Source organism: Ixodes scapularis, unplaced genomic scaffold, assembly GCF_016920785.2.
Source record: "Ixodes scapularis isolate PalLabHiFi unplaced genomic scaffold, ASM1692078v2 ptg000219l_1___fragment_2___debris__unscaffolded, whole genome shotgun sequence".
NCBI lineage: Eukaryota > Metazoa > Arthropoda > Arachnida > Ixodida > Ixodidae > Ixodes > Ixodes scapularis.
The window spans coordinates 8,142-22,565 of NW_024609940.1; the positions used below are offsets into that span (position 1 = coordinate 8,142).

At 43.7% G+C, this 14,424-nt stretch overlaps 1 protein-coding gene across 1 annotated transcript; it reads right to left on the reverse strand.

The window, feature by feature from the left end:
• Window positions 1–1,509: 1,509 nt before the first annotated feature.
• Window positions 1,510–14,350, reverse strand: LOC121833974 (cytochrome P450 3A21-like). Its single transcript, XM_042287702.1, has 4 exons — window positions 13,947–14,350; window positions 6,246–6,342; window positions 5,433–5,485; window positions 1,510–1,744 (listed from the first exon to the last, which is right to left on the reverse strand). The coding sequence occupies exons 1-4, from the start codon at window positions 14,009–14,011 to the stop codon at window positions 1,525–1,527; spliced, it is 435 nt and encodes a 144-aa protein (XP_042143636.1). The 5' UTR covers window positions 14,012–14,350; the 3' UTR covers window positions 1,510–1,524.
• Between the last annotated feature and the right edge of the window lie 74 nt (window positions 14,351–14,424).

Here is a 14,424-nt window from a genome sequence, read left to right on the forward strand (position 1 = left end):
ACTAATAAAACCTTTAGTTGCGAGTCAACGCCTGTCCGTCTTGGTTCCTTCTTCTAGTCTTTGTCGATCTGCGCTGTTGGGGAGTTTTAGCAAACCGCGTTTCCCCCTCTGCTAAGCCCTCCGCACCGATGGCCTTGACTCTAGAGTTCTGGGTATCATAGCGGGTTGCAGGGAGCGTTGAGGGACAGCGAAAACCACCAACGAAAACTCCCTATTGTGTTTAGCCACCGCAGCTGCCCGACATCAGAGCCGCACAGGCCGTAGGCTTTCCGGCCTTAACCGAAAACCACCAAAAATGTCGTCCGTCTTACCCTTGCGATCAATTGAAGAAATCAGTTGATTTTGTGATAACAAAATGCTTTGCAGCAGCGGCTGTTAGTGGCCCGTTCCTCGTTTCTTCGACGTCGTGAGCGTAAACAGGGAGTTTCCGTAGATCGTATTCCCTACTTCGCTACATTCTTCGCAAACGAAGACGCCGCGCACTGCGCGTGCGCGCCGCTGGTCTTGACTGCAGAGTTCCGAATATGCTAGCGGGTTGCGGAGATGCGAAGAGCGTCGCGGAACGGAAGAAACGATCTACGAAAACACCCCAACGAAAAGTTTTCCCGCTAAATTTCGGGGGAAAATTGACGTCTCGAGACTTATGCACCAATTCAGTTTCCCGGCTAAATTTGGCGGGAAAATCCGTTTTTAAGAAAACAAGAAACGTAAAACAGAAAGAGTTAAGGAAAAACGTTACGTCCAAGCAGAACATATTTAGAATCATTCATAAAAACAAAATATGGAGAGGTAACAAGAAAATACTACGTGCCCAAACTTTTTAATGAATTGCCTGAATATGTTGCAAAAAACCCGCACAAAACAATTTAAAAATGAAACTAACCAGAATGGATCAATGAGGAGAAAAAAATGTAACCAATTATAAAAAAATTCAAAATTTACAAAGCTGCAGTCGATCCGTGTCTATTATTATAAAGATTTTCATGGTGACTTAATTAGAATTTGTTCCACCTCAGATTGTAAATAAACGTTAAAAGAACCCTTATTAAAAAAAAATTACTTTGAACTTGTTAAACAGAGTTTAACATGTGTACCACTACAATAAAACTATTAGGCAGTGAAATTCTTAACATGAGTGTGTATTTATCTCAGTATGCCGGGTCTTACGCACAAGCCTTATTGGCTTATGTGGGCACAGACTCTAATGTACTAAAAATGTATTAAATTGTTCGCCGAGCCTTGAACCCCCCTCTTAGACTATGATTCCTAGTTAATTATTCATTCTTATTTAATCGATGATAATTGCTTTAGCGTCCGTCTGAAGCAGATCAGCGAAATACAGGGATATCTTAAAATACCTAACACCGAAAACCCCCCGCCGATCGACGTCACCTGCTCTTTTTCGTCTTCCTTCGTGTTTTCCGTTTTCCTACCCCAGTCTCAGGTTTACCATCATGTTCAACTTACACCACCTCGCCTGCACCCTGAATATTTCTTTTTTCCTTTATAAATAAACACCGGAACCTATATACGGCCTGGAGATAAAGACACCGTTCGCGTGTCCCATATAAATTTGGTGAGCACTGCACAAGCAGTTGATTGAGCGCACTCAATATGCAGAATTTCAACTCCGAATCTCCTACTCACCCTCCTATTGGGCAAAGAAGGGAAGTCCTTGACCAGTACGAGCTTCACCAATTCCGGGTCACCCACGAAGAGCACGGGCTTCCCGCCCTCGTACACTCTGAAAGTAAGACCGAAGTACCGGGTATCTCAGTAAAGAAAAGGGAACCTTGTTTTGCGGCCCGTGTAAATAAACTTATAAGCATCGCAGAAAGTTCGAACTCCGTGAGAATGTGACACTGGCGGTTGTGATAGAACGCGAAAGTTTGATAACATGACGTTGCCTATGAGCCGACGTCCAGCTAAGCTATATACTTCGCTTCATCTTAAAGTCCAGACACAGGCGATGCTACAAGCGCGAGCATCGCTAGCATGTGACCCTGAACAGTGCTTGCACTACACGAGCGCTCGTGCATGGCAGGGACGCTGAAAGCCCGGAGCTCTCTCTCGTAGCGTCTACCATAGCCTCCTCTATACTTACAAAGCGGCAGTTCGACGGCATGAGCCATAGAGTGCCCGTTCGCAGATTTTGAGCGCGAGGATCTGGTAGCACAGAGCATCAAACACCCATTTCTCGAAGAACCTGAACGTAAGCGCACAGATTTTGCAGCGGCGAAGACCCAAAACACACTTGTTCGCTTTGGAGAAGTGTGTTTCGGCCTCTCGCCGCAGCGGGGCGCCGGTCACGTGGCTCTCCTCTCATCCGTTGTCTGCCGTTCCACCTTTTCCATTTCGGCGGGCGCTTCTCGTGGCGACCTGCCAGGCTGCTTCTGCATGCTACCACTGATCTCTACTATAGGTGGCTGGATGACGCGTCGAGCGCGCGGGACTGAAGTCACCGGAAGTAAGCGGCTTGTCCCGGAAGTGAGCGCTTGGCAAGCTTTGTAACCCTTCCGAGTGCTGGTTCGAAAAGCGTTGAGGGCGCTGGATTTTCGTTTGTCACCTCAAGAGATCCTGCTTGTTTCGCAGTAAGAGCGCATGCAGACCCGAGAAGTATCAAGGGAAGCCACTCAATGTAAGCATTTTGAGGTTCCAGTTAACCAAGTGTGCACATGTCCCAAGTTTAAATGCCTGATTTTCGGGATTTCATTTGGAGCATGATTATTAAAACCCACTCGAAAACACCGGAAAGTACGGAACAAAACATCAACTGAATGCACTAGGAAGCCCAGCAGACGCCCGACTTCCGGGACAAGCATCAAACTTCCGGTGGCTTCACTTGCGCCTGCTCGGAGAGCGGCTAGGCGCCATCCACACCCCTCTAATAGAGATCTGTGATTGCTACGTTCACATTTAAAGTGAAACGGAGGGTAGTATTGTCAAAATAAGGACTGACATTGTGGACACATGTGGCATTTATACACCCTTCCATAAAAGCGTATAAGGACGCGCTCATAGTTTTTTTTTTTTTTTTGTATTATGCACGCGCACTCGCTGGCCGGCCTAATTGCGAGCCTGGGTTGGCTGGACTGTAATTTAGCACGTGTGAACTGCGATCTTTCTAAACAGTGAAAACGTGTATAGGGCGGCACAAGCGGATATTCCGCTTTAAAATGAGCCGTAAAAATTGGTGCCTGCCCGTATAAAGCTGAAACTTTCACCGAGTGTGCACTGAGCAGGTAATTTTTACCGTGTGAGATTAACAAACTTGCCAAAGTTAACGTCGCGGCACGTTCGCAGACGACCGAATTAACCACGCTATTAACTTGAGACGCCATCTCCCGATTGGCGCCGCGAAAAAAAAAACAACAAAAAAACGACGCACTTTGTTGTCTGCTCGTTGCACCTATCGGTAGATGGCGCAACAAGTTAATAGCTTTGCTAACTTAGTCGTCTGCGAACGCGGCCAACGTTGACGCGGGCAAGTTTGTTGCTGCCGTTTTTACAGAAAGAGAACTAAGCCAAGTACTGTCTAAGCCTTGAAATTTCACAGGGTAAAACTGACCTGTTGAGTGAAAATTCGATGAAAGTTTGAGATTACTATGTGCAGGCACTGATCTTACCGGCTCGTTTTACAGCGGACGATCCGCTTGCGACACCCTACATATCAGTAAAAAAAAAAAAAAAAACACTTGGTACAGTCAGTTACAGGTTACGAAAAGTTCTCGAGGGAAAGGAGGGTTGGGGAGGAGGAAGCAAACGGAATGCTGGAAAGGAGGAAACCTCCTTCTCTCCCCAGCGTTCTGTCTGCTTCCTCCTCCCTAGTTTTTCTTTCCCTCGATAACTTTTCTTAATCTGTAACTGACTATAGCAAGAGGGAGAATATTGCTTTCTTTCTTGATGGCGGTTTTTTTTTTTTTTCACGTTTATAAATGCTTCAGACGCCCACAATATCATTCGTTGTTTTTACGATATTAGGCTTAGGCGGATGTTGGCTCGTAGAAAAATTTCGTGTTTCTCATTTAACTTTTGATTCAGGTAACGTCGTGCTCTCAAACGTTCGCGCTCCATCACAACCGCTAGCCTCACATACACAAGGAGTTAAAACTTTCTGTGATGCGTGGTTTACCTACGCGGGGCTAAAATTCATAGAGTTATTACAATAAACGCTAGAGGCTCACTGGTGCTAGTGTCTACGGGACTTCCGGTTGAAAATTAAAGCAGACAGCATGCAGTCTACATTTCCAGCCTCCCTGTGTATTCCTATGGGAAGACGGCGTGAATTTTGTTTCTTCGCCACTTTTGTTATTCCGGTTGTACCGGATAGTATGTACCTCTATTTATATTGTTAACGTGTAATTGCTTTAGTTACAGCATTTTTTCTTTACCACTGAACGATGTTAAACCTCCCTCTATTTCAGGCCCAAACCTCTGTTGCATGAAAGGTATGTAAAAACGAGCGACGATCCTAAGCAAACTAAAGATCGAAAGGAATCTAGAGTGTGTTCAAGGCTCGCCAGCATTTCGGTGGTGCTTATATATTGCTAATATGTCCGTCCTGTCATTGTATGAAAATGACTCCGTCGTGCATGTTTACGATCGATTAAAAAAACATTCGAACGCAAAAAAAAAAAAAAATAAAGCGCGTGAGCTATGAAAGGTGTGCTTTTTTATATTATTATTTCTTATGTCGGGCAGTTTTTATCGGGCACCTGCCCTCTGGCTTCCCCTATTTGCAAAGATTTGGAGCGTGCGGGTGATGATTTAAACCCATAACAAGCATCTTCGCACATATTCACGAGCAGAAAGGATAAAGCAGTACTTATTTATTGCTATTCTGACTATATATTACCTGGCTTTCAATTTATTTTGATCGTCTGCATGCACAAGGAGTTACTTATCCAGTGTTACTGCGTAGTTCTTGCCATCTCTCTTAGTTTTCCACATGTCCTTCGTTCGTTTGGCACGTATATCCCCATGCTGGAAAGCGTCGACGCCGTGTTCGCGCTAACAGTGTCCGACAGTGCACATGAATACACGTACGAAGTAGTTTTAGCACCGTTTTCATGCCCGGAATTTCAAATAAAAATGCTGTAACTGACCGATTATTTCGTCTGCGTGACTGAGAAATGTTCCAATGTGCCCAGTACGTGCAAATTATTCCCGATACTTGCTCTTACAATCAAGCGCAGAGAGAAAATGCACTCGCTTTTCCCCATAGAAATGCGTTACCGGAAGTCAATTTCTGACTGCTTGCTGTCTGCTTCAAAATGCAACAGCACACTAGCGCCACCAAACCTCTAGCGTTTATTGGAATAACTCTATGCTAAAAACGCAGTTCTTTTATTCTCCAGAACACCTGGTTGAAGAACGCAAACATTAGTGCTTACTATACTAAGGCAAGAAAGACTAATATGTGCGAAACTCACCCAAACAATCTCCCGTATTTGGTGTACCTATCAAGGTCCATTTTATGAAAGGGCTGAAATAAATGGTCAATTAATGTTCGCATGCAGCCGCCAACATCAGAAGTTCCGAATATTAGTTATATTTATGCATTCCTACTGGTGACAGTAGTGCCGTCCTCTAGAGAGTTGTTGTGCGTACCAATTTCAATATATATTAAACTCACAATAATTTTTTTTTAATAGAGTAAAACCATTTTGCCAGCGGAAATGTTTTTTTTAATATTCTGCAATCTCATACGAATACAATTTTTTTTTTTTTTTTTTAGGAGTTGACATTTTGAATGTTATTTTGAAAGGGGAGCTGGCTATTCGGTGCATAATAATTATAATTTATAAGGAAGCTTTACAAGTATAGAACGCAATCGTGGCTCGACAGAACGAGAGGCATATATACTGCATGTTGTTTTTTCTTAAGTATTATTGATATTACCATGCCCTATTACCGGTGAATAAAAAAGGGTGATCAAAACAAAACTTGTAACTGAAGGGCTATCCTTACGTCAATAAATTTATTCATTCATTGTTCAATGCACTTGACACAAAACCATAAAAACATATACTCTTCGAAGCAATTCTCCAACACCTGCTCATAGAGATTCACGGCTACAATAATCTGTATGGCTATTTTTGTTTAACACATTAGATTTTTTTTTCGCTATAAAAGTTATTCATCCGGTAAGTCTCTCCTTCATATTGCTCACGGAACCGGAAAAGTAAAAATAGTTTAAATTTGAGCTCCATTTACTTTCCGTACATTTAGAATAACACGCTCACCTTGAACAATATTCGTTTTGCTGTGGCAAATATGAGTGAAAAGTCTTCCTGGACGACATTCTGCTCTTTCCAGTAATTCCTGTGTCGGGCTGCATACCTTAAAAAAGATCCAAGGAAGAAAAGTAAACTCCTACACGTGCAAAAGGGTTATGTAAAAGGTCCGAATCATAAACAATATACAGCATGAAGCAAAAGGATCGGTGGCTGTTTGAAGGCATCGGATAAATCGGTTTTTGAAAGTAATAAGCGAAGATTTTGTAAATAGGTTGCCGAAAAACATGCAATAAGGTTGTAAATATTTCACTGATCTAACATATCTGCCAAAAAATTAAAATGAAAAAGAAACTTGAAACTTACCTAAAACGTCCGTCTGCCAAAAAAAAAGCGCCTGATTCAAGTTTTTGACCTCTAACTTTTTACTCGGGCAGGTTAATTCAATTAAATTCTTAAATTCTCCTGAGCGGAGACGTTGGATTAAATCCCGGTCCGACCGTGAGCGATCAGTTGGAGGCAATTCTCCTAAGCCGGCAGACCATGACGGCACACCTGGCATCTATAGAGCAAAGGCTAGAGCAGTCAGGCTGCCTCTGCTAACGAGCGTCCGACATCAAGTGAGCAGAGAATGGAAGCGTTTTCTTCGTCCGCCCCAAAACTTGAACAGTGCGAAGCCATTATTGAAAGCTTGAAATGCCAGGTTGCGTCGTTATTAGACAAAGCCGACGATTGAGAGAATTGCAGCCGTCGTAATGATTAAATTGTCTATGGAATTAACGAGGAGGAAAATGAGACATTAGCAACAATCAGAAAAGCCGTAATAGAGCATATTTTTGAATCGAAAATGGGAGTGAAAGTGTCACAACCAGTGATCATTAAATTTTTTTACTGCTGTGAAAAAATGTGAGTGTTGAAAACGCTGCCAAACTTAAGGGAACTAGGATATCGGTATCTGCAGATTATTCCCGTCGCATACAAACAGTCCGAAAGCAGCTGTGTGTGACTGTTAAAGATAACAGAACAGCAGACGACAAAATCTTTCTGCGCTATGATAAGCTTATCATAAACAAAGAGGTCTACCAGTGTACACATGGGACCAAAACAACAACACGGGAGTTAAAGTTCCTACTGCACGTAAAGTTCAGTGATTAGTGAACTAACAGCCGCGTAAGGTTAAATTAATAAATGTGAATGCAAGAAGCTTCGTGAATAAATTTTAAGATTGAGAATGAATATTTCTTGACGTCCCGACGTCATAGTTGTTATTCAGACGTAGTTACAGCCTAATATTCTAAATTCAGAGCTATGCCCAGATGGTTATAACTTATAACTTATAACGTTGTTAGAAAAGACAGGGCTTCCAGGGGAGGGTGCGTAGCTGTTTTTCATAAAACGTGCAGTCTACGCCTGACTTTACATCAATTAACCACAAAGTTTTGCTGAGTAAACAGGTGTATGAAAACGTGTCATTCATTGTATCGGCTTTTTATAGACCAACTAATACACCTAATAATTTGATTAGTGGTCTCAAGAATTACTTTATTCAATACATCAAACACTCCACTCACTTTATTCTCATGGGAGACTTTAATCTAACCTGTATTGATTGGGATGCATATACTGTGTCTAACCAGGACCGTGCGAATGAAGTTTATCTAGTAAAATATCAACCAGGGTTTCTTTTACTAAGCAGATACTTAGTAAAAGGTACAATCTCAGTGTGTGCGAAGGTATTTCTGATCATAATATGGTGCTCGTGTCAATTTTTTCTTAACCAAAGATTGAGAACTTCACCCGTCCTGTTAAGCGTTCCAGATTTTAAAAAATGCTGACGACGTTGCTATTCTTGATTTTTTTTTTTTAGTTGTCTTTTGATACGTTTGTACAATTGTCTGTGGAATGTGGTTCTAACATTGAAGCGTTGTGGTATTGCTTTAAGAATATTGTAAAAAAATGCATATCAAAATATGTGCCTCATCGAAAATTAAAGACTAATGTTTATTATTCTTGAATTAACAGAGATATTCTCCATTGGAAAAGTAGAATTGCCCGAGTGAAGAAGAATTTTAAACACAGTAGGACAGAATCCTGTCGTCAGCTTCTTTCGGATCGAAACCCACAACTTAAACTTCAAAAGCTACAATCAAACTAAAAATATTTTAATATTTTGCTCTGCTCTGTTATGAAAGTGCGCCACAAAAGTTTTGGCGCCACATTTCACCCAAGGGTAAATCAACTACACAAAGTGGTATAACCGTCTGTGAGTTTAATTACTTTTTTAAATCGGTTTTCACTAAGGATGACGGCGTAGTCCCAAGCCTACAAGTTACCGACGTGGATATAATTAGCGACATTTCCATAAGTCAGGAGGGGATTTTTAACTTATTCTTAAATACATTAAACAGAAAGAAAAGGGCTGGGCCGGGTATGATGCCGAAAACTTTTTTTGAAACGATACGAAGAATGTGTATAAAAATATTTATATGTTCTTTTCAATATTTCTCTTGAGCACGCAGTTTTACCAGATGATTGAAGAACAGCAAATATAGTTCCGATGCATAAGGACGGTGACTGGAATACAGCGTGAAATTTTCGACCTATTTCTTTAACTAGCACAGCATCTAAATTTCTAGAGCACATAATCTTTACGCATATTTTAGGGGCGAAGCTCCTTAGGGGCTAGCCATGTTCGTATGTCCGTCCGCCGTCTGGCGTGCCCCTGCTCGTGAGTTCAGCAGCGAGAGCAAGAAAAAAATGAAAAAAAAGATGAAAAAGAGAAAAAAATAGGGGGCTCCGAGATGCCATCCCATTTGTCTTCTTAAAAAAAGAAAAAGAAGAAAACCACACATTCTTCTACTGACATGAATGAAAACGGCACCATCAGCCATGCATCAGCACCCCCTATGACCAAAATCAGTATCAAGAAAAAGAAGAAAAAAAAAGAGTAGGGGGTTCTGAGTTGCCATCCCATCTGTCTTCTTAAAAAAAGAAAAAGAGGAAAACCACACATTCTCCTACTGACATGAATGAAAACAGCACCATCCGCACTATACTTCGTTTCACCTTATTTTGTACCGCAGACAAGGCTAGAAGCGCGAGCTCATAGCGGTGGCAGCTACTCCTAACGCACGAGAGCTTGTGCCGCCAAGATGTGCCCTAGAGCAAGCAGCTCGCACCTGTAGCCTTTCCTGCGGTACATCATAAGGTGAAACAGAGTATACCTATGACCAAAATCAGTATCATCAGCACCACCCGAGCTTCGCTCTAATCAACATCATTCATCACGTGGAGATGCGGTAATTTTTGCATGCCACCTAGACAAACACAATTTCATTTATAGAAATCAGCACGGTTTTAGAAAGGCACTGTCGATCACAACCCAGCTCATTGAATTTCACGTGACTAAGCTGAAACAATTAATGAAAGGGGACAGACTGACGTAATGCACTACTTTTCTAATGCGTTTGACAGGGTATCTCATTCAAACTTGCTGGCAAAGCTTTCAAGCATTCTCAAAGACTCAAAAATCTAAATTCGATAACTGCTTATTTAACAGCCAAAATTCAATGCGTGCACTATGATAAAATTGACTGATAACTATCCGTTACATCGGGAATGCCCCAGGGCTCCGTGCTTGGCCCACTTTTATTTTTGGTTTTCATTAACGATTTATCATTGAACATAAATGTCCCACTTAGAATGTTCGCAAATTATTTCAACATTTATAACAAAATAAGGAGCTACAACGGCAACCTTAAACTACAGAAAGCTTTTGGGGGAATATTGAATTGGTCTAAAACGTGGTAAAGTATAAGATAGCCATGGCTATCTTATATCTTATACTAAAATGGATTGGCTCTTCTTTACACGATACTGTCATGATGCATCATGACAGTCTCGTGTAAAGAAGAGCCGATTCATTTTAGTTACCGGAATGGTAATTCGTCTCAGACGAGTCTAGGAATACAAATATTTGGACATGTTTTTTTGTTTTTTTTAACAGTAAGCTCAATTGGAACCAGCACTTGGAAGCGACTGTTAATAAAGCGAGGGACACTTTGTTCGCGTTGAGAAGGAAAATAAAATTTGCTGATTCAGATACTAAACTTATTGCCTATAACAATTTTGTTAGACCTGTGTTAGAATACGCCAGCTCAGTGTGGTGCACGCAAAATTGTAATTTGAGGCTTGAAAGGAATCAGAAACTAGCTACTCGGGTTATTTTTTATATTTTTCGTACAGGAACCTCATCTACAGAACTGTTTCTCTTGGAGGAGCTTCAGCGTGGAAAACGAAAGCAAAAATTGATAAACTAAAAGTAACGTATAATATTCTTAACGGCACTATTCAAATCGAAAGCTCTAGCTACTTAGAACCGTTATCGAAAGGGTCCTGACGCCTAAACCATACTAGAGAGTTAAAACAATACAGGTTTAAGAATGACCGTTCTAGATATTCCTTCTTTCCTGGACAATTCAAGATTGGAATGAGCTACCAAACGATGTTGTCACCTTAACACCTGTTGAAAATTTCATTACAGCTGTGGAAATTTCACTTACCTCAGTTTTAGAGTGCAGCTCTTAAGCACCCCGTTTCTGCGTTTCGCGGGGTCGCCGTCGCCGTCGGCGTAACCGCCCCGCTAAATTTAGCGGGAAATTGAATTGGTGTTGAGGTCACGTGACGTCAATTTTCTCGCTAAATTTAACGGAGAAACTGAATTTGTTCATGGGTAATGTGACACGAAGTCGTGTGACGTCATTTTTACAGGTAAATTTAGCGGGGAAACTCAGTTGGTGTTGAGGTCACGTGACGTCAATTTCTCCGCTAAAATTAGTGGGGAAACTTAACCCGCTAAATTGAGTGGAAGCAGAAGGAGAGAAGGAGGAGGGGAGGGTACGGAGGAGGGAGAGGGACATACCCTTCCCTCTGTACCCTCCCCTCCAACGCTTCAAGAGCTGCACTCTAGTTTCGCGTTACAGAGATTTGTAAATGTTTTCTCTTTTTTTTTTTTTCCTGTTTCTATTTATGACTACTTTCTGTCGTATAATGTACCCCCTCCTACTAAGGCTCCTTGAGCGAAACCAGTAGTATTTACAAATACACAAATAAATAAGCTTAATGCACGTTCCTCCGCCATGTACGAAATCTTTGCTCTATACGTTCAGAAACCGATCAATGCGGTCCCAGACAGCCAGCAATCATATTGCTTCAGGCCGTACTATATATACTCAGTAGAGAGAAATCGTTTAAGCTTCAATACCAGGCATTGACTAGATTGTGTCACACTATGATGCCTGGAGCGGCATCACCGAGGTGTGTGTTCTACGCATCCTAAAAGGAAATCCCTCGATTTCCACCTTACAAACAAACCGGAGCCCCCCTAGCGGACGCCACCGACGCCGCGCATGCGCGATGGAGGTGTGGCCTAGAAGCTCGCCGTCGCCCATAAACAAACCATTGGAATGAAATGTTGTCGGCGTCGGTGTGTGTCCCCGCGCTTTTTTTCGCAATGCATCGAGGGAACTTTAGTCTTTCTGCACGTGCGACAACCCCGCTGGAGCTCTGCGCGAGTGGAGCACGAGACCACGAGTCGGCACGTGCACTCACATGCACGGCCGTCTGCTTCCGGTGAACTAAAGTTATGGCGGCGTCACGCATGCGCCAAACGCTTAGTGAGATCGGTCTATTGTCCTCTTGAGCAGGGATAGCTTGATGGCTGATTGTAGGTATATACTATATATAGGCTCTTATCTATCTCAATATACTTCGTTTCGCTGATCCTTGCGTGTTTTTGCCGGCTGAGTCTGGATACCACATCCGTTTGACCCAAAAAAATCACTAAAAAAACCCTCCCCCCCCCCCCCCCCCAAAAAAAAAAGAAAAAAAAAAGCGAAGAGAACGGTACTGATTGCTGCAGCGTGCGTCATTCGCTGGTCATGAAAGGACCATCTCGATTATCGGTTGCTCGGTCGCGTGAAATCCTTATGATACTGGTGAGGGCTTTCTGGGCCTCTACCTAAACATACAAGTGTTGGGATTGCTCTTCTCTACCCTGTCTCTCAGCTCCGGAGGGGCGCGACTGCGCGGCTCAGCGCAACTTTGGAGGCGTTTTTCTGGTTAATCCGCGCATAAAATGATCCAACCATTATGATACTCGTGATGGCTGAGTACTACTTAACAAAATGCAAATGTTTTTTTTTTTTTTTTTTTTTTTTCTTTTCTTGTATTTTAAAGCCTCTTCGGCGGCTGATGCAACGAGCTGATGGGAACAATCAGACAGCGTCCAATACGCGCCATCAAGGTGTTCGTCATGTTCTTGTACGTCTTCTATCATCGCTGAACAAATCTTAAACAAAAAAAAAATGCACAGCGACTTGAGCTTTTAACGTTGCTTGGTCGGTCCCACTAGCTCGTAGCGTCGGGTCATTCGTTTTTTTTTCCTTCCGCGTTTGCCGGGTGTGGGCACTGCGCGTGCGCAGAGGCCACATTCGCCCGAGGAGAAGCATCTGCGCTTGCGCAGTGCCGACAGCAGCGCCACCGGAGTGGCGTGACGTCAGAGTCAGTGTCCGAACGCAGACGACGCCACGGTTCGGTGAAACCAGTCAAGCGGAGCCAAAAGTGCATCGTCGCGGAGCTCACCGTTTTCTGCGTCTGCTAGCTAAACCGCAGGACCTTGGCGCATTCACTACAGCGGCATTCACTGAGCATGGTCGGTTTAGCTTCTCAAAATACGAAGGGATGGATAGATGTTAATCAAGCAGTCGACCGACTCACCCGGTGTACGATCTGCGAAGTTGTACGGTCCGAGCAGCTCAATGCGTGATGGGAAACAAACACACTCCGTGAGACTGCGCAGCGTATAGAGTCTGGTCAATGGGAGGCGCGCGGGCAGAGCCAGGGCGTGCACCAGACGCAGAAAGAGGGCTTGGCATGCTCTCTTGGGCAACCAGAAGCCGAAAAGTATCCCCTAGCGGTGGTAGCGAGAAACTGTTTAATTCAAAGGTATATGTTGGTACATGGTTCTAATAAGCGCGTAAGAGTGAAGTGTAGTTACCCTTCATGGTTGAAAATAGAGTGCACGTGATATTTTGATTATGATCATGCAGAAAGATGTGAGAAACGAGTGTGCCGCTCAACTTTGTTTTGCTCGGACAGAGTGTAACCGCTCGGACGGCAGATTCCCGGCCCTCGGCGCTTGGCGTACGCATTATGTCGATCGTTCCGCTAGTCGCCCTCTTTCACCATGACTTGGAATGACCGTGATTGAAACATCACGTGCACCATATTTTTAGTCACAAAGAGTTACTCCGACGTACTTATTAAGTTTCTTTCTCGCGACCACCACCAGGGTATTATTTCCTGCTTCTGGTTGGCCACATTCGAATTTGCAAAGACGGCACGGAACACACCCAGCCCGCTTTCGGTCAATGGTGCCCCCTCATTTGTCTCCTATACTTCCCAACGAATGGCCAAACTCTGCATATACGTCTCTGCCGCTGCCTGTTCCCCATCGAATCGTAGTATCGGTTGCGCACAGACTTAGTAAGAAACGGAGTATTGTATGATAATAGTACCACAGTTACGGCACGTATAAAAAGAAAAACTAGCTCACACTTGTTCGCGTTGACTGGTGCGCGCTCCGTAAGAGGAGCTGACTATTGTGAGCCCCCTCCTCTCATGCAGTAATAGAATGAGTGCATCGCTTACAAGTAGAGCAGGACGAGGGCTGTCGCCACCAAGATGATCCAATCCGGAACGCCCAGGAGCTTCATCTTTCACCCGTCGACGCTTCGTTCGGGGCGCTCGGAAAGGCGCGCGGAATAACCCACTTCTGCCGCCTTCTGAAATGTTTTTAAACTCGATTTAGGCGACGGAAGAGTCACCGCGGAATAAACCGACCGGCTGGTGCAGCACGATAACCCGGTCGAGAGAAACTCTCCGACTGCCGTCGACCAACAATACTATCTAGGAGAAGGGTTGCACCTTCTCCCCCCAAAACGTCATCACCGTCGCCAACGCGTCTCGCGGTCTCGCAACGAGCACGACCCCATGGCACGCGGCAACGCCGAGAGGGAAGCGTCTGCCGTTGCGGCGACTCTGGCCGAGCTTCAGCGCTTTTGCCACTCCGGGAGTGTCGGGGACCCACTAACGATGACGTCGAGCACGGGCCTTGTCTTTTAGGTGG

Coding starts and splice junctions, on each gene's coding strand:
- LOC121833974 (XM_042287702.1), bottom strand. CDS start 14,011: ATGAAGCTCCTGGGCGTTCCGGATTGGATCATCTTGGTGGCGACAGCC. Junction 6,343..13,946: donor GCCCTCGTCCTGCTCTACTT/GTAAGCGATGCA, acceptor ATCTTTTTTAAG/GTATGCAGCCCGACACAGGA. Junction 5,486..6,245: donor CAAAACGAATATTGTTCAAG/GTGAGCGTGTTA, acceptor CATTTATTTCAG/CCCTTTCATAAAATGGACCT.